Genomic DNA, 20,464 nt, shown 5'->3' with positions numbered 1-20,464 from the left:
TGCCCTCTGCAGTGGAAGCACAGAATCCTCACCACTGGACCACCAGGGAAGTCCCAGGTTGAGAAAATTTTAGCCATATTTTCATTAGATACATTTTCTTCCCCTTTTCCTCTCTCTTCTCTTTCTGGAACCCCTATCATGTGAATGTTAGTATGTTCTATTTTGTAGTTAGAATAACATTCTTATTACTGTTCTGAATTCTGGTAAATTATTAATATCTATCTTATTAGCAGATTTTTTTCCATTGTTTCATTTGAAACAGATTTCTCTGTCTTCTTATTTTGCTTAACATCCTCTGTCTCTATGAAATTAGGTGAAAAAGTTACCTGTCCTGATTTTGCGGGGCTGTCCTTTTGTGGACGTGTCCCTGTGCAGTCTGTGTGCCCAGAGGCTTTGCGGGCAGAACTCAAGCTGAGGTGGGCAGGGTGACCCTTTCCTAGGGCCTGCTGGCAACTGTCACCTCGGTGGGAGGGGGAGGGGAAGACTAGAGCCAGAGCCCAGTGTGAGCAAAGGCTTCTCCTGTGCTCAGTGGCTGTCCCCACCCAACTGGGCCAGGTGGGTCCCAAGAAGCTGGAGCAGAACTCTGAGGGTTGGGTCCAGACTGGTTCCACCCCATGCAAGTGTGCACCCACCTCCTCCACTCTGGCACCTTTGCCCCAGAGGGTGGCAGAGCTGGAGGGAGGCATGCTGGAGCAGCCCCTGGTGCGGGTGGCCGTGCCTGTGGTGCAGCCCTGGCACACCATCAGAGCCCCAGACCCGGCTCCTCTGGCCCGTCTGGCCTCCCTGCCCCGTCCAGATGTGTGTGTTCCTGTGTGTTCATTATTGGCTACCTGAAACAGCAGGCAAATACTCACTCTTGATAGATCTTGTTCCTTGTCCTGCTGGCTTTCACTAGTTTGCCTGGCATTCTCCTTGTCTTTGTTTCATCCCAACAGGAAAGCTAAGGGTGACTCAGTTCATTTCTGAGTCAGCATCTTGCCTGGCCCATGGGTGGCTTTCTGAGTCCAGTGAATTTATGACTGTTTTTGAATGCCCTATGGCTTCCAAATCCACACCCCAGTTCTACTCAGGGTTTTATCAATACATGGTCCAGTCTATGGCTTCACCCTTATTCCTTTGTCCTTGGTTCTGTGTGTGTATATATAGTTCCCCTGCAGCTGCAATAGCCATTCCAGCTGCTCTTCAGTTTAAGCTTAGAGTTAACTGAAACAGGCACCAGTCCCCAGAAAGCCCCCAAGTTGGTTGGAACATTGCACAGTTGGTTTTCTTTGATCACTCTGGATTCAGGGAAGCAACTGGGGGCTGATCAAGATTGCACTGTCCCAGGCAGGAGGAGGGTGCAGGTGAGTAATACACGAGGAAATTTCCTACCATTCTGTTCTTGATTTTTCCTAATTGTGTGTTCACTTTGTTGCTGTAGATCTTTGAGTGTTTTCCAGAGATCTTAGGAGGTTTTGCAGCTGCTTTCTCTTTCATTTCTTGCCTTTCCAAGGGAGAATTCACCATTTTGCAACTTCACCATTTTGCTGACATCACTATATATGTTAAATTTTGTTTAACTTCACCACACCCCCATATATCAGTGCATCACAATTTCCCTTACTCTTTCCAAATGTGTTATAATTTATGTACCTTATGCAGGAGACTCGGGTTCGATCCCTGGGTCAGGAAGATCCCCTGGCGAAGGAAATAGCAAACTACTCCAGAATTTTTACCTGGAAAATCCCATGGCTGGAGGAGCCTGGTGGGCTACACCCCATGGGGTCGCAAAGAGTTGGACATGACTGAGCGACTAACACACATGTAGTTTATTGGGTTTTCTCTTATGAATAATGTTCAACAAGTTAGTAAATTATGTAAAGTATGTATCAGTTACATTATGAAAGTACTCTGGGTGTGTGCTAAGCTGTTTTAGTCCCATCTGACTCTTTGCAACCCCATGGACTGCAGCCCACCAGACTCCTCTGTTCATGGGATTCCCCAGGCAAGAATATTGGAGTGGGTTGCCATGCCCTCCTTCAGGGGATCTTCCCAACCCAGGGATTGAACCCAGTGATAGAAACTGTACATCTCCTTCTTTGGCAGGAAGGTTCTTTACCACTAGGGCCACCTGGAAAGCAAGTGTACTCTAAAGGTTACATAACTAAGTACAACATAGAAACACTCAGAGTCTCTTTGCACACTGCACATGGTATCCTAAAGCTATTAATAATTAACCTCCGATAAATACTTTTCCAAAATGTCTGGTTGAGGTATCCTGTTCAGGATTTCACCACTGTCAAGTCTGTAAAGCAAAATAAGTTTGCTGGTGGGAAATGTTAAAAGGAAAATTTACTTTCATTTGAAGTTTTGATTCTTTATTAAGGTATAACATTTTCAAAAATGCTGTTATCACTTTTATATTTTGTGGTGTGTGTATGTGTGCTGTTTGTACTGTAAGATAGTTGTTTCAGTTTATGTTTGATTGAGATTGGGCCTATAATAGGAAATAAAAAAAGATTGGTGTGTGGAAATTTCTAGTTTAACTAATGGTCATTAATCACTCAGCTGATCTCAATTTATACTATACTTTAGGTTATACTGATAAAAAAAAAAATCAAACAAGTTAACTCTCTGACTCCATGGGCATTAGATAATCACACTTCTACAATGCATCTGCTAACATTGGACAGTGCAGCTGGAGTGTTACCTTCTTGTTATTTATAACCTCTGAAGGCAGAAGAAAAAATCAATCTGCTTACTCAGAGGAACAACAGGCAATGGATTCCAAAAGCCAGAAGGTGAAGCTTAATGATGGCCACTTCATTCCTGTCCTTGGATTTGGAACCTATGCACCTCCAGAGGTAACAGTAATGGTTTGGGGTTGAGATATAAATAGTAGTGGATGTGACATGAGCAGAAGGGACTTGGGTTGTCAAGCACTAAGTTCCTGTGTGACTCTGGGGGGGTCATGTGGTTCCACTAGCCAGGTTAGAACATACCCTGTGAAAGGGGAGATAGCATCCAGTCTCCACTCTGCATCAGGGTCTGAGGCTGTGCTCACCTGCAGATTACTCTGGCTTTCCTTCCAGTTTCCATCTCTTTCCCAGATTGGCAGAAGAGGTGAGACTTGGCTGTGGAGAATACTTACTGTCAGCTGCTTTGCTTTAAGGATGATTGCAATGGTGGGGTTTCTCTGTAGATTTTATTAGTTCAAGAACTATTTCCTCCTTCCAAAAAGATATGACACAGAGAAGTTTTTAGGTGGAAGGTCCTGAAGATGAAGTGACTGAAAAATAATGGGAGAAAATTGTTTTTCTACTGTGGGGTGCCTGGTAGGTGCCAGGGCAGGAACACTCCAGCTGTGTTTTGCCCTGTGCTTCTGTTTCTGCTTGGAAACTTCTTCTGATGGCAACTATAGTATCATTTGAGGTGATGAGATGCAATCTTACAGGCCAGGTTTTGTAATGTATCTGTGTGTTTTGTAATATGTTTTTATTTAAGTATTGTTTTCAACACTGGGGTATAAAAGAGGAGCTGGTAGACAAGTCTCTATGCTGTAAACCAGAAAATTTGCTATCTATCTTGTGTTTATAGTATGTAGTTGTGACAATGGACTGGTCCTTAAACTTTGAGCCTCATGTTTTTCATCTATAAAACCGATGGAAATAGTTAGACACATTTTGGAAACAGAAGACAGTACTTTGTAGTACAAATTGGGGTGAGGGGAGGGAAGTGTCCAGGCTGTTACTGAAGCTCAGTGGGTTCATTCCTTGGTATACACAAATACCCGAGCATTTAAGATAATCCAGGACTAGCCCTAACAGAGAGAAGCTACACCAACTATCTCCCTCCTTGAAACAGGAATGAGTCTGAATCACATAAAAAGAAATAGAATATTATTCAATATTAAAAATGAAATTAATCCTGTCATTTACAACCACACAGATGAACTAACTTTAAGCTAAGTGTAATAAGCCATAAACAGAAAGACAATTACTGTATGATCTTATAGGTAAAATATAAAAAAGTGGAACTCATAGAAGAAAGAGTAGAGAATGGTGACCAGAAGGTGGTGATAAGTCTAGGAAAAATGAAAAGATGTTGGTCAAGGGCACAAACTTTCAGTCCTAAGATGAATAAAGTCTGAACACCTGATGTATAGCATGGTGATTATAGTTAAAGATAATGGACTATATCTTGAGATTTTGTAGAGACTAGAACTTAAATTTTCTTACAAACATGCCCTAAATTTAAGTATGTGAGGTGATGGATCTGTTGCCTAGGTTGATTGTGGTAATCATTAGCAATGTATGCTGCTGCTGCTGCTAAGTCGCTTTAGTCGTGTCTGACTCTGTGCGACCCCATAGACAGCAGCCCACCAGGCTTCCCCGTCCCTGGGATTCTCCAGGCAAGAATACTGGAGTGGGTTGCCATTTCCTTCTCCAATGCATGAAAGTGAAAAGTGAAAGTGAAGTTGCTCAGTTGTGTCCGACTCTAGTGACCCCATGGACTGCAGCCTACCAGGCTCCTCGGTCCATGGGATTTTCCAGGCAAAAGTACTGGAGTGGGGTGCCATTGCCTTCTCCATTAGCAATATATACTTATATGAAAATATCACTTTATTCAATATACATGCTTTTTATTTGTATTCTGTGTGGCTTCACTGGGAGACAGAAGTCTTAGAAGCTTTCACATGATTCTTGATGCTTTTACCAGGCATTTTACACCTTTGTTGATTTTGCCTCAAACATCTCACAGTATAAATCTTATCCATAACTACAACTTTATGCTGAGTCCTTTAGATCTTCCAGCAAATCACTGAACCTGGAGGTTGTCTTGGGGTCCTCTGAGGCCTGTGATCAACCACGGGCCATCTGGGATTGAAGGGTTCCTTGGTGCCCATTTAATCTCTGGCCAGGAACATTCAGAGAAACTGTCATGAGTTTATCACAACACTTGCAGAATGAACCAAAAACACAAAGAAATGCTGATTCTCAGGAAGATCAATCTTGCGCCTTAGCAATCTCTTGATCATGTAGATACTCAACTTCTACCTTGTTGCTTATGTAGGCTGCTAAGAGAGAAGCTCTGGAAATCACCAAATTTGCTATAGAGGTTGGGTTCCGCCATGTTGACTGTGCTCATGTGTACCAAAATGAAGAGCAAGTTGGTCAGGCCATTCGAAGCAAGATTGCAGATGGCACTGTGAAGAGAGAAGACATATTCTACACCTCAAAGGTGCTGTGTGTTGAGTGTGTGCACATGTGTCCAAGTGATTTTGCCCAGGTGACAATTATATAATAGGATCATTGTTCAGTGAATGATTGGTGAACTATTCTTACATACATTCCTGAAGTATTAGGGTTCCCTCATGGTTCAGTGGTTAAGAGTTGGTGCTTTAATGCCATGAGCCCAGATGTATCCTTGGTCAAGGTAGTAATATCCCACAAGCCAAGTGGTAAGGAAAAAAAGTTACCTAAAGTGTTATTAATACAACTTCCATTCTTTAACCTCTGCAGCTTTGGTTAACTTCCCTTCGACCAGAGTTGGTCCGACCAGCCTTGGAAAAATCACTGAAAAATCTTCAACTGGACTATGTTGATCTCTATATTATTCATATTCCAGTGGCTCTGAAGGTTAGAACTTTCTGTGATCACATCATTTTGTATCTTGTGTTAGAATGTGCATCAACTTTCTTGGATGGTTGGATAAAGATTTTTCTTAGTAGGTTGAAGGGATGATTACACTAGAGTAGAATCCCCCAAATAATCATTTGTAATCATCTTTTTACTGAGTTTCTTGGAATCTCTTACAAGACTCCCAGGGAAAGGTATTAAATAATCTGAGTTTTTCTACCTGAAAAGCTTGAGAAATAAGCCAGTTATGCACACAGTCCTGGTTATGACTCTTGAGTCTCTGGGGATTTCATGAACCAAGAGTTTGGTGCATCTGTGGTGAGCATGACACTGCCTTACATTGAACATGATGACTTTATCTTGTCTTTCATCCTTTTAAGTTGAGCAGATTTGGTGGTGCTCCCTCTGGGTGTGTCTAAACCTCATGCCTTTATAGGGACTTGGAAGACCTTGCCTACACTCTTGCCTGTCTTCAGGATGATGTTTGTAAATTGCAGTTAGCCGATAAGAACGGTTTACTTAGAATTCTTGATTTCAAGTTATAGAAATCAACTCAAGTCATCTGTTGCAAAATCGCTTAGTGGATTATGTGGATGGCAAGTCCCAGTCACAGACAGATTTTAAGAGTTGCAGTACTCTTCAAAAGTGTCTCTTAATTTCTATCCCTTATCATGGCTTTACTCATGGTATTATTTATGTTTACTGAACATTTTCCATTGGTAGCAAATATGGCCTTGGAGCAGTTCAAGGCTCATGGTCACGAATTTGAGAGCTTGTCTGGATCTTCCACATTCCATATCCACCTAACTTGAGCCTTGTTGGTTCATATGCCTGCCCTATGGCATCTGATCCTCAGAGAGAAAAGAAAGTGATTGCAACATTTATGCTGGAAATAAAGTCCATATAACTTACTACCAGTTCTAGCTCAAGAGAGCCATTTCAAAATAGACAAGTACAAGGAACAGACAAAATTCACAGAAATCACTGTGAGTCACTTTTAGGACCTAGAAAAATTCTATTTATTGCAACATATATTAAGTATAAGAGATTAGAATAAGCCTCCATCCTAAAGACACTGTTCACAACTCCACAAACAAGTCACTTTGCAGATATTAGTATCTAGAAACTTTAAATCTGTCTCATGGATGTTTAATTCCTGATGCCTGTCACCCTGGATAAAGGTTGGGAAATTATTTTGTGACATCTCTAAAATGCCTGCTTCTGTTCCAGCCAGGGGAGGAATTATTTCCAAAAGATGAAAATGGAAAACTGATATTTGACTCGGTGGATCTCTGTCTTACATGGGAGGTGAGTCCAGGGAGGAGAGAACCAGGAGAGGAGCCAGAAGAGGGGGAACCTCCTTCATTTCTTCCACCTGTGAGAATGAGCTGTGGCCCATCAGACTCAGCAGTTCATGAATCTAAGGGTTGTGATGTTGAGGTTGTGGGGAGGAAACCATTGCTGAAATGTTCACAGAGAGGAACGAAGAGGGAGAATATGGGAGAGTGCAGACAGGTATCTCTTTCCTTCCATGTGATGTCTTCTCTAGGGTTTTTCTAGGGAGGAGACAGTAATTCTTCCTGTGTCATGACTTTTTCCACTTTTTTCTTCTTGAAAATCAATGCTAATTCTTGATGGATGACGGTGATTACCGATGTTTCTCAGCATTTATTCTTGCTCTATCATTCCATGTAATTGTTCACCACCCCTCCTTTCCAGGCCCTGGAGAAATGTAAGGATGCAGGGCTGACCAAGTCCATCGGGGTGTCCAACTTCAACCACAAGCAGCTGGAGAAGATCCTGAACAAGCCGGGGCTCAAGTACAAGCCCGTCTGCAACCAGGTGAGCAGCTCAGCTCCTCTCCGTCCTGCTCTTCACAACCTCCTCCTTGCACTGGAGCCAGATGTCTGTCTTTCCTCTCCTCCTATTCATCTGACCTTTGTGGACAGAAGATTCTAGAGTACAGAGCCTCTGTCCGGATGGTGTGAATAGAATCCATAATGGTATCTCTGTCTGATAAATTTGGGTGGAAAAGGTGGGGAAAGCTTCCAGGTAAATTATGGGTAGAGGCCAGAGGCATTTTTCTGAGATGAAAGCATGACCAGAAACTGGATGGGAAACTGCTTGTAGCAAACTGTGTATAGGAAGGAAAACCATGAAAAGATGGAATGGGAAGTGAATAAAAAAGAAAAAATCATGTAAGACTGGCTTAAGAATTTGTGTGGAGTTTTGATGGCTAAATCCTTAGTCTTGGTGGTCTCATCCTTTATGGGCCTTCAACAGGGAGCACAGTACAAAAAAACATGCTGGGGATGATGAAAACCATCTAGGTTAGAGGGCGAAATTAAAGGTTCATGGTAATACTAACAGTAGATAAAATATTTATTCTGAAACTTTTACTCAGATGTAGAGCCCATATTTTGATTACTCAATTTTGGACTTGTTCTCCCATCCATTTCCATCATAAAATTAACTATATAAACACACTTTTCTCTATTTCACTCTTGCTGTTGATATTTCAAGTTTCCAGTTAATGTTACAGTTTTTCCCTCAGCATTTTTTTAACCTTTTAATCTTTCTCTCTCCTGTTAATATTACCTTTGCATATAATCTGATACTGTTCTCTTTGGGCATTCTACAGGTGGAATGTCACCCTTATCTCAATCAGAGCAAACTGTTGGATTTCTGCAAGTCACACGATATCGTTCTTGTTGCCTTTGGTGCTCTGGGATCCCAACGAGTAAAAGAATGGTACTGAATCCTATTGAAGACAACTGGAATTTTCCCTGAAATTCAATTTTTGATGAAATAGTTTACATTATACGGTGCTCAGATAGCTCTCATAGGCAGGGGGGAGAGCGGGGAGGGATGAAATGAATTCTTCTCTTTTATCATCCCATCACCCAGGCTGTTTTCCCACATTGTATTAGCTTGTCAACTCATCAGTAATAAATGTCTGCATTAAAATCTGCATATAGTCCCCCAGTTGAGATCAGAGACACAGCATTATGTCATGATTTACTTATTTATTAACCACGGAACACATTTCTAAAAATAGATGTTCCAAGCCCCTTACCTTATGTCTAAAATTAGGATAATAATATGTAACTCATAGATCAATCATGTTAGAAAAAATTTCGATGAACCATTTTTGTAAACATCTATAGAATAATGATTAAATAAATGTCTCTTATTTTGAGACCTCTCAATTAGTACCTTAGAAAAGTGAAATTTAAAAATGATCCCTGTTTTTTTTCCTTCTGTTTCTCTATTCATGCTCTTGATAATAGAAGAAAAACAACCTCTCAGATTTAAAGAACAATCCATGAGTTTGGCAGTCCTGGTCTCAACTCAATAATGCATCTGAATCACCTGCAGAGCTCTGTAAACACAGAATGGGAGGTTACACAGTTGAGGTCCTGATTCAGTTTGTCTTCAGCTAAACCATGGAATTTGTATTTCTTACAAGATCCCAAGTGATGCTGATGCTGTTGGTCCATGAACCACACTTTGAGAAGCCCTGTCTACCGTGGACCTTCTTGGTCTGTTTGAGAACCTAAGACAAATGAGTCTCATCCTCATAATTTCTGAATTTCCTTCCAGGGTGAACCTGAACCACCCCGTTCTCTTGGAGGACCCAGTTCTCTCTGCCATTGCCCAAAAGCACAAGCAGACCCCAGCTCTAGTTGCCCTTCGCTACCAGATACAACGTGGGGTTGTGGTTCTGACCAAGAGTTTCAACAAGAAGCGGGTCAAAGAGAACATACAGGTGATGATGAGTGAGACTGTGGGCAGAGGGCTCCTAGGGAATATCCTTCACAAGGGTCATTCTGTGTCCATCTCTCAGGACTTTCCTTGAGTCAAAATGAGTTACCTGCTCTTTCCCGTGCATGAAAGCTTTGTGTGTATTCCTGGTGGTTTGCTCCAACTGATGTGACAACAGGAGAGTTGGCATGGCTGCAGAGGGTTACGGTTGGACAGAAAGCAGAGATTTTTAACTCTAGTGCTATGTCTTCAATTTATTCTGTCACGTTGTACAAATGATATCTGTTTGTCTTTGTTCTCAACTGATGAAATTGCATTATGTGGTTTTTTTTAGACTGTTTTGTGTGTTTTGACAAAATACTACAGCCTGAGTGACTGAGAAAAAAGTGAAATTTGTTTCTCACAGTTCTGAAGCTGGAGGTCTGAGGTCAGGGTGCCCGTGTGGTCAAGTAAGGGCCCTCCTCCAGGTCACAGGCTTCTCCTTGTACCTTAACATGGTGGAGGGGGCCGCAGAGCTGTCCCAAGTCTCTTATATTATATGATATTTAAAAAATCTCATTCATGAGGGCTCCACAATCATGTCCTAATCACCTCTCAAAAACTCATTTTCTAACACCATCAAGATGTGAATTAGGGGGCACACATTTATGGCAGTGATCTTTAACCTCCTTTTTAAATTAAATTAATTAATTTATTTTAATTGGAGGCTAATTATTTTACAATATTGTAGTGGTTTCTGCCATACACTGACATGAATCAGCCATGGGTGTACATGTGTTCCCCATCCTGAACCCACCTCCCACCTCTCTCCTCATCCCATCCCTCAGGGTCACCCCCGTGCACCAGCCCCGAGCACCCTGTCTCATGCATTGAACCTGGACTGGCGATCTGTTTCACATATGATAATATACATGTTTCAATGCTATTCTCTCAAATCATCCCACCCTTGCATTCTCCCACAGAGTCCAAAAGACTGTTCTTTACATCTGTGTCACTTTTGCTGTCTCACATATACAGTCATCATTACCATCTTTCTAAATTCCACATATATGCATTAGTATACTGTATTGGTATTTTTCTTTCTGGTTTACTTCAATCTGTATAATAGGCTCCAGTTTCATCCAGCTCATTAGAAATGATTCAAATGCATTCTTTTTAATGGCTGAGTAATATTCCATTGTGTATATGTACCACAGCTTTCTTATCCATTCGTCTGCCGATAGACATCTAGGTTGCTTCTATGTCCTAGCTATTGTAAACAGTGCTGCAGTGAACATTGGGATACACATGTCTATTTCAATCCTGATTTCCTCAATGTGTATGCCCAGCAGTGGGATTGCTGGGTCTTATGGCAGTTGTATTTCTGTTTTTTTTTTTTTTTTTAAAGAATCTCCACACTGTTATCCATAGTGGCTGTACTAGTTTGCATTCCCACCAACAGTGTATGAGGATTCCCTTTTCTCCACATCCTCTCCAGCATTTGTTGTTTGTAGACTTTTTGATAGCAGCCATTCTGACTGGCATGAAATGGTACCTCATTGTGGTTTTGATTTGCATTTCTCTGATAATGAGTGATGTAGAGCATCATTCCATGTGTTTGTTAGCCATCTGTCTGTCTTTGGAGAAATGTCTGTTTAGTTCTTTGGCCCATTTTTTGATTGGGTAGCTTATTTTTCTGGAATTGAGCTGCATGAGCTGGTTATATTTTTGAGATTAATTCTTTGTCAGTTGCTTCATTTGCTATTATTTTCTCCCATTCTGAAGGCTGTCTTTTCATCTTGCTTATAGTTTCCATCATTGTTCAAAAGCTTTTAATTTTAATTAGGTCCCATTTGTTTATTTTTGCTTTTATTTCCATTACTCTGGGGGGTGGGTCATAGAGGATCCTGCTGTGATTTATGTCAGAGAGGGTTTGCCTATGTTTTCTGCTAGGATTTTTATAGTTTCTAGTCTTACGTTTAGATCTTTAATCCATTTTGAGTATACTTTTGTGTATGGTGTTAGAAAGTGTTCTAGTTTCATTCTTTTACAAGTGGTTGACCAGTTTTCCCAGCACCACTTGTTAAAGAGATCATCTTTTCTCCATTGTATATTCTTGCCTCCTTTGTCAAAGATAAGGTATCTATAGTTGTGTGGATTTATCTCTGGGCTTTCTATTTTGTTCCATTGATCTATATTTCTGTCTTTGTGCCAGTACCATATTGTTATGACTGTAGCTTTGTAGTAGAGCCTGAAGTCAGGCAGGTTGATTCCTCCAGTTCCATTCTTCTTTCTCAAGATTGCTTTGGCTATTCAAGGTTTTTTATATTTCCATACAAATTGTGAAATTATTTGTTCTAGCTCTGTGAAGAATACCATTGGTAGCTTGATAGGCATTGCATTGAATCTATAGATTGCTTTGGGTAGTATACTCATTTTCACTATATTGATTCTTCCGATCTATGAACATGGTATATTTCTCCATCTATTTGTGTCTTCTTTGATTTATTTCATCAGTGTTTTAGAGTCTTATATATATAGGTCTTTTGTTTCTTTCAGTTCAGTTCAGTTCAGTCACTCAGTCGTGTTCGACTCTTTGTGACCATCACCTGTCCATCACCAACTCCCAGAGTTCACTCAAACTCACATCCATTGAGTCGGTGATGCTATCCAGCCATCTCATCCTCTGTCGTCCCCTTCTCCTCCTGCCCCCAATCCCTCCCAGCATCAGAGTCTTTTCCAATGAGTCAATTCTTTGCATGAGGTGGCCAAAGTACTGGAGTTTCAGCTTTAGCATCATTCCCTCCAAAGAAATCCCAGGGCTGATCTCCTTCAGAATGGACTGGTTGGATCTCCTTGCAGTCCAAGGGACTCTCAAGAGTCTTCTCCAACACCACAGTTCAAAAGCATCAATTCTTCGGCGCTCAGCTTTCTTCACAGTCCAACTCTCACATCCATACATGACTACTGGAAAAACCATAGCCTTGACTAGACAGACCTTTGTTGGCAAAGTAATGTCTCTGCTTTTGAATATGCTATCTAGGTTGGTCATAACTTTCCTTCCAAGGAATAAGCGTCTTTCAATTTCATGGCTGCAATTTGTTTCTTTAGGTAGATTTATTTCTAAGTATTTTATTTTTTTTTCATCACAGTGGTGAATGTAATGGTTTCCTTAATTTCTTTCTGTTTTCTCATTTTTAGTGTATAGGAATGCAAGGGATTTCTCTGTGTTAATTTTATATCCTTCAGCTTTACTATACTCATTGATTAGCTCTAGTAATTTTGGATTTATTTTGTATTTCCATGAATCCTGTAAGGTTTCACTTCACACATTTAATCTCCTTGAGTTTCTGCTGTTGCAAAGTTTCTGTTCTAGACTGTGCCTATTATTGCTAAGCTGTCTGTGTTTTGATTTCTGCATAGGAGACCATTACTGTACCCTTAGCATAGCTGTACAGGAAGCTCTCCCCAGTTTTAGGATTTAATGCAGAGATCACTTCTGCATCTCTTGATTCTGTGATTTGACAATCCACAATGCTTGACAATCTACAGTGTTAGGCAGCATGAAGCTAAGCTGTTGTCCTCTAGGCTTGGCTTTTTTGTGCATTTGCAGTTCAGTGCTTTACCAGGTGGATGTGACTCTTCTGTGAGGAGCCTGCATGCTTCTCTGTATATTTTTTCATATATATTTGGCTAGAAAAGGAGTGGAAAATTCTGAAAGAGATGGGAATACCAGACCACAGGACCTGCCTCTTGAGAAATTTGTATGCAGGTCAGGAAGCAACAGTTAGAACTGGACGTGGAACAACAGACTGGTTCCAAATAGGAAAAGGAGTACGTCAAGGCTGTATATTGTCACCCTGCTTATTTAACTTCTATGCAGAGTACCTCATGAGAAACGCTGGAGTGGAAGAAGCACAAGCTGGAATCAAGATTGCTGGGAGAAATATCAATAACCTCAGATATGCAGATGACACGACCCTTATGGCAGAAAGTGAAGAGGAACTAAAAAGCCTCTTGATGAAAGTGAAAAAGGAGAGTGAAAAGGTTGGCTTAAAGCTCAGCATTCAGAAAACGAAGATCATGCCATCTGGTCTCATCACTTCATGGGAAATAGATGGAGAAACAGTGGAAACAGTGTCAGACTTTATTTTTGGGGGCTCCAAAATCACTGCAGATGGTGACTGCAGCCATGAAATTAAAAGATGCTTACTCCTTGGAAGAAAAGTTATGACCAACCTAGATAGCATATTGAAAAGCAGAGACATTACTTTGCCAAAAAAGGTCTGACTAGTCAAGGCTATGGTTTTTCCAGTGGTCATGTATAGATGTGAGACTTGGAATGTGAAGAAAGCTGAGCACTGAAGAATTGATGCTTTTAAATTATATTTGACTTTATTTAAACTAGAAATATCATTTTCTTTTTTTTAATATAAATTTATTATTTTTTAAATTTTATTTTATTTTTAAACTTTACAATATTGTATTAGTTTTGCCAAATATCGAAATGAATCCACCACAGGTATACCTGTGCTCCTCATTCTAAACCCTCCTCCCTCCTCCTTCCCCATACACTCCCTCTGGGTCGTCCCAGTGTACCAGCCCCAAGCATCCAGTATCGTGCATCAAACCTGGACTGGTGACTCGTTTCATACATGATATTATACATGTTTCACTGCTATTCTCCCAAATCTCCCCACCGTCTCCTTCTCCCACAGAGTCCATAAAACTGATCTATACATCAGTGTCTCTTTTGCTGTCAACTGCGGTGTTGGAGAAGACTCTTGAGAATCCCTTGAACTGCAAGGAGATCCAACCAGTCCATGCTAAAGGAGATTAGCCCTGGGTGTTCTTTGGAAGGAATGATGCTAAAGCTGAAACTCAAGTACTTTGGCCACCTCATGTGAAGAGTTGACTTATTGGAAAAGAATCTGATGTTGGGAGGGATTGAGGGCAGCAGGAGAAGGGGACGACGGAGGATGAGATGGCTGGATGGCATCACCGACTCGATAGACATGAGTTTGGGTGAACTCTGGGAGTTGGTGATGGACAGGGAGGCCTGGCGTGCTGCAATTCATGGGGTCGCAAAGAGTCGGACATGACTGAGTGACTGAACTGAACTGAACTGGAGACTGTGACAAATATCTTAGCAGAGCCTTATGATCCCAAGCCAGTCCGTCAGTTCAGTTTCTGAACTGACAGCTAGTTCAGTTCTCCTCCTGCCTTCAATCTTTCCCAGCATCAGGGTCTTTTCCAGTGAGTCAGGTCTTTGCATCAGGTGGCCAAAGTATTGGAGTTTTAGCTTCTGCATCATTCCTTCCAAAGAATTTTCAGGAATGATTTCCTTTATGATTGACTGGTTTTATCTCCTTGCAGTCCAAGGGACTCTCAAGAGTCTTTTCCAACACCACAGTTCAAAAGCATTAATTCTTCGGCCCTCAGCTTTCTTTATAGCCCAACTCTCACATCCATACATGACTATTGGAAAAACCATAGTTTTGACTAGATGGACCTTTGTCAGAAAAGTGATGTCTCTGCTTTTTAATATGCTGTCTAGGTTTGTCATAGCTTTTCTTCACACTTTTCCAAGGAGCAAGTGTCTTTTAATTTCCCAATTATGATCCCAAGCTAGGGAGTAGGAAAAAATCCTCTTCATATCTAGACTCAGAACTAACTCACCATTTCTTCTGGCAAATTTCACTACCCAATGCAAGTTATGGGTCAGGCCAAGTCAAGAGTCAATTATATGGCCCCCTGAAAAATTGTTTTTGTGTTTGCATTCAAGTTTGTGTATGAAATACACCTGGAACTGATTTTCTAATATGATATAAAATGATTACCTATATATATTTTTTATTTAAATGGAAATCTAAGTGTCCACATTTTCCACAGATTTTCACTGCCAACTCTGTCATATATCAAATGTTCATAAATACATTTCTGGCCTCTCCCTTATATTTAACTATTCAGGTTTCTGTACTGTGTTAGAAGAGTATAAAATAAGTTTGCTTCTCAGAGTGGTATATTCTTCTTCATTAAGGCTATCTTGACTGGTCTTGACTAGCTATTTCTTATTTCAGACTTAGTGTCACTTTACTGAATTCCACAAAATAATACGTGTTTAAGTCATTGGTTCATGTTGCACTGAAACACTACATCACTTTGGAGAAAACGAATTTCTTGATAAAATTGAGCTTTCTGTTTCAAAATTATGATATGAATTTTTAATTATTTAGGTGTTCTCTAATGTCTAAAACACTTTTCATAACTTTCTCCACAAAGGCATATACATAAAGTTTTTTAGATTCAATTATAGGTAATGAGTATGTTTGATATCAGATTCTTGAATAGGCTTTCATGGAGGAGCCTCCTTCTGACACTGCTTCAGCTGAATGCTGTCACCCTTAGGGCATGTTGGGGAGAGTTAATCAGTCTAATATTAGCTCAGGTTCAGTATTGAGTCAGGAGTGTTCAACAACCATGCTTGGTAAAAGAAGATTTTAATTTGTTTGTTTTTTCAAGTGATTCACTTAGAAAGATAAGGGACTGATGCACTGTAACATTTGTGAGATGGACAGAGAAGGAGAAGGTGTGGGAAGGAGAGGTGAGAACTCAGCAAAGGCTCCCAGGCTTGTTCACCTGGAAGCTGAAGACAGACACGACTTCCCTGTCCCCTCTTCTTATTTCCATCCAGCAGGAAAGTCCTCCAGTCCCCAGGGGGACGCAAGTTCTTGGGGGAGTTAACGTGGTTCTTTCCTTTCTTCCAGGTGTTTGACTTTGAACTGAGTCCAGAAGACATGAAAGCAATTGATGGCCTCAACAGAAATAGAAGATACTATGAATTTTTACCGTAAGTGACTTGCAGATGTTTCACACATATGTTATTTTCTGTAGCAGGCAATTCAGTAGGTGAACTAAGCTTTTTAAAGCTCAATTCTTGGAAGACAGTCCTGATTTCCAGCATAGGAGTAAACCAGGGGCTTCCTGAAGACCTCACACCAGAGGTTTCCTCAAGGGCTTCATCTCAGACCAACCAAAATGTGATTGGAGCCCAGGACAGCACATCAATAAAATCCCAAGTTCACATCATGTGAATTCACTACTTTGTGCCCCTGACCCCTGTGCCTGGTGCACCTCCTCTCAGGGCTGAGAGACTCAGGAAACAGAGGGCACAGTGTCTGCAGCCCAGTATTCATTCAGGGACTTGTGAACATGTTTCATCTTTAATTCTTTTTACATCAGGGGAAAATAATTATATTAATAATAACTATATAATAATGAATCCATCATGCATTGCATTCATGTTTTGTTGTTTTTGTTTAATCTCTAAGTCCTGTATGACTCTACCATCCCATGTGCTATAGCCTAATAGGCATCTCTGTTTTGGGGATTTCCCGGGCAATAACACTGGAGTGGATTGTCATTTCCTTCTCCAATGGATCTTGTGACCCTAGAGATCGAACCCAGGTATCCTGCTTGTCAGGTGGATCAGTAACCACTGAGCCACCTGGGAAGAAGGCATTCATATTATGCCTAACAAAATTACAAAATGTATTGTTTTATTTTTTTGTGAAGGATGGTCCCATGAAATCCAATGTGCATCTGTGCTATGAAGTCACAGGGGGCCTGCTTCCACTGTGTCCCCTAAGTGTCTGGTGGATATTCTCCCTAATGGGCATTTTTTCTCCAAAACATCATCCATTTCTTTCAAAATTGAACTCTTCATTGGCCTTTTTCCCCTGTTATAACTCCCACATCCCCATCCTTGTTATCTCACAAAGCTGAATTACCAGTAGATCATGAGCTTAACTGACCCTCCAGTGAGTGACTGTGTCCTTAGCAGGACACACCCAGGTAAGATCATCTGGGTCTGCTGCTTTCTTGAGTAAAGACTCACACCTGTGTTGTATTTGTTCATCAGTGATCCATCCACTGTGGAGTCCCTACCTCCTGTACTTTAACTTAGTCACTAACATGAGATTCCAGCTGCCTAATTACTGCAGGAGGATGTCAAGACCGAAGAGACAGATGACTGATCAAACGGAGAGTAGTTGGAAGGGAGTTTAGAGAGAAGGGAATACAAATTATTGGTAAAATGAAGATTTTGTTTCCAATGAAGTATCTCAAAACTCTCCCTATTGCTTGTAAAGCTGTATCATGCTTCTGAGAAAAGCCATGATAAAAGAAAAGATGTGGAAGGTTATTTTTCTGTACTTAGGGGCTCTTAAGTATAATTCTATGTTCTTCTTCACTAGGCTGTGAATGCCTAGACTTACTCATCTTTGTGGGCTTGGGTCAACAGCACAGCTCCTGGCACTTGGAATCGCTCGGAGTGCACTTTTTAATGAATGAAAAAGGACAAATTCAGAAAGAAAAGTAAAAAGATGGAAAAAAGGAAAACAGCAGTAATACTAATTGCTGAGTAACAAATGTTTTAATACATTATTAATGAAGAAAGGAAAAATCCCACTTTGAGCTGTGTGATTATTCAGGTGCTTGTGGTAGCTCTTCAATAGATGACAAGTTCCAGGCACTCTGCATTTTTAGAGTGCTCATTTGCTTACCCATGGATGTATGAAAAAGGGCAGCTAATTTGTTTACTGTGCACTTTTTCATCATCTAGGGGTAGAAATTTCACCTGTATCTGAAATGATTGCTACAGTTACTGCCTGATCTTGTGGTCTCATATAAATTGTAATGAGTCAAACTACCTGTCACTGTGGAGTGAATATCACATGTGGATGTTGGGAGTGGATGTGCAGGTGCCGTGTGCACATGGAGCAGACATCTGCATGTGTGCTTGTCGGGGGAGAATGAGGGATGTGTTTGTGGATTTAGAGTTTTAGCCCATTCTGACCACATCATAGAGTAATGCTCTATGACAACATGACTGATTTAATAAATGAATCTTCCTCCTTATCTTTCAGTGGTGTTGGTCACCCTGAGTATCCATTCTCTGAAGAATATTGACTCTTAACTCTCACTGAGATTCTTCAAGAATTTTGCATCTAGGATGGTGAAGACTTTTGTACTTGGTGAAGGTACTTAAATGAAGTGTCTGAACTTCTGAAAGCTTGCCTTTCCTTTTTAAAAAATAAAAAGTTCATGAAACAATAAAGACTTCAAGTAAGAACTCTTGTTTCTTATCATTAAAATAATACCTCCAAATTATAAAAAATTTGGAAAATAGAAGGGACCAGATAGAAAACAAAGATCAGTTGTGTTTACCCACTTAAAAATACTTACCTTTGGTATATTTACCTTGTGATTTTCCTAGACAAATATGTGCATTTGTTTACTTACAAAGACAAACGTTAATCTACAGGTTGTATACTTCTTTTGAAACTTAGCATACGTAACTTGGTAAGCTAAAAGAATGATTTAAAAAATCAGTTGTTGTATTTTGCTTCCTGTAAAGCAGCACATTTTACTCATTTATATAATTTCTTAATTGTCTGCCCATGCTTAGCATTTTGATGAATTCTTACATATTTTGAGTTTGTTCATTGATCATTCAGCAAAACTTTATTGAATATTCTTTAGAAAGACATTGTTTCATCAATAAATGTCAATAAGTGAAATGAATTCTTGAGCTTTTGGTCTCGTGGAGAATGAGTCTGTGAATGGCATCAGGAGAATTTAGCTGTTAGAAATGGGTATGTGTCTGTTGAGATAGTTCTGCATAACATCTTGCATTTCTGTATGTCTATTAGGCAGAGACATCAACACCCTTCATCTCACACAACTTTTCATTTCTACAAAAGAGCCTTGAAGATAGAGACAGTGATTCCTGCATTTCTCTGGAACAGAAAACGCTTATTCCAGGAAGGACAAGTGTTCATGGAATATTTAAGGGCCAGCAAGTTGGCTGATGTGGGTGGAGTTTAGTGAGGTGGGGAGACAGGAGCTGAAGACAAGTCAGAGAGCCGGTGGGACAGGAGGTCCTTGTCACGTAGGCTTTTAAAGGACTTTACTGTGAGGGAAATGGAGAAGGATATTTCCAGAACACTGCTCTTCAGGCCCCTCTCTGATAGCCAATGGCCACCCTGGCCTGTCCACACGTCCTGCCTGTCTGAGCCAGCTCTGTACTCCACACTTCCCACTTTGTCCAGCATGGCCGGCCCTTGCCCTGAGGGGTGGGTAAACTGAGGCACTGAGGGGGTGTCTGTGGGCTGGGGAGCACACAGGCTGCTCAGTAAACTAGCCAAGTCCTGGACAATGTCCAGCTGCCTCCTCACCCTGTTCCAGGAGCGGGAGTGGGTGCGTGTCTCAGGAGAGGAGTCAGGTTCCCAGGCCTCCTGTGGTCCCCCTGGGTTCACAGCAGCTGCGGGTCTACGACCTCCTGGGGTCATCCCAGGGCTGCAATGCCCAGTGTGTGGTGAGCATGGGTCTCTCCAGGGAGGACCTCCAAGCCCCTGTTCCTCCTCCTCATCTGGGGCACTCCTGTGGGCTCAGTCCTGATCTGACGGCTTCTTTTCCCTTCCCAGCCAGCTCTGTGGGGACGGTTCTATCCAGCCTTGGTGTGGAGGGGGCTTTCTGCTGGTGTCGTGTGTTTTCAGGAGATGGAACCCCCTAATGTGGTCCTGGGGGAGCTGAACTCAGTGTCCTTTTGCCCACCTGGAGCTTCTCCCCAAGACAGTGTGTGATACTTGCTGTGCGCTAAGCATGGCTCAATTGTTCAGGAAGAGTTGGTGCCGATTTCTTTTCTTCCTTTCATGGATCAGGCTTCCCAGGTAGGGCAGTGGTAAAGAATCTGCCTGACCATGCAGGAGATACAGGTTGCATCCCTGATTCAGGAAGATCCACTGGAAAAGAAAATGGCAGCCCACTCCAGTATTCTTGCCTGAAGAATACCATGGACAGAGAAACCTGTGGGGTCGGTCCATGGGGTTACAATAGAGGGGTCTTGACTTAGTGACTAAACAGTAACAAAAACAGTTTCATGGCTCATGTTTTTCTCTCTTTTTTCCTCTCTCTCTCTTTTTTTCAGCTTTGTTGTTTCACCTTTCTTTACTGTATGCCTTTTCTCTCTCTCCCTCTGTGTGTTCATGACTGGGTACTTGGACAAGCACAGCACACTCACTGTTTGCAGATTCATACCA

The 20,464-nt window shown here is 41.2% G+C and overlaps 1 protein-coding gene across 8 annotated transcripts in view; it reads left to right on the top strand.

Moving 5' to 3' along the window:
• The first annotated feature begins 1,168 nt into the window (after nucleotides 1-1,168).
• The window catches only part of LOC147360799 (aldo-keto reductase family 1 member C3-like), a 24,689-nt gene continuing 5,393 nt past the window's right edge, over nucleotides 1,169-20,464 (top strand). Inside the window, exons 1-10 of one of the 8 annotated variants that reach the window (XR_015138738.1) lie at nucleotides 1,169-1,343; nucleotides 2,716-2,843; nucleotides 5,053-5,220; nucleotides 5,502-5,618; nucleotides 6,849-6,926; nucleotides 7,338-7,460; nucleotides 8,260-8,369; nucleotides 9,222-9,387; nucleotides 16,130-16,212; nucleotides 18,290-18,403. Coding sequence is in view for 7 of the 8 variants with exons in the window: in XM_086331139.1 (XP_086187265.1) it covers nucleotides 2,760-2,843; nucleotides 5,053-5,220; nucleotides 5,502-5,618; nucleotides 6,849-6,926; nucleotides 7,338-7,460; nucleotides 8,260-8,369; nucleotides 9,222-9,387; nucleotides 16,130-16,212; nucleotides 18,290-18,332 (972 nt within the window). In the remaining variant the exon portion in view is untranslated. Of the gene's footprint in view, nucleotides 1,344-2,574; nucleotides 2,844-5,052; nucleotides 5,221-5,501; nucleotides 5,619-6,848; nucleotides 6,927-7,337; nucleotides 7,461-8,259; nucleotides 8,370-9,221; nucleotides 9,388-16,129; nucleotides 16,213-18,289; nucleotides 18,523-20,464 lie in introns of those variants that run through there. The other 7 variants (XM_086331139.1, XM_086331141.1, XM_086331140.1 and 4 more) reach the window with 7 other exon arrangements.

The sequence above is a fragment of the Bos grunniens genome, chromosome 13 (assembly GCF_055505025.1).
Source record: "Bos grunniens cultivar Pamir isolate PY7600 chromosome 13, Bosgru_T2T1.0, whole genome shotgun sequence".
Taxonomy (NCBI): domain Eukaryota; kingdom Metazoa; phylum Chordata; class Mammalia; order Artiodactyla; family Bovidae; genus Bos; species Bos grunniens.
The sequence above is the reverse complement of the archived record's forward strand: the minus strand, read 5'-3'. Positions and strand labels throughout refer to the sequence as shown.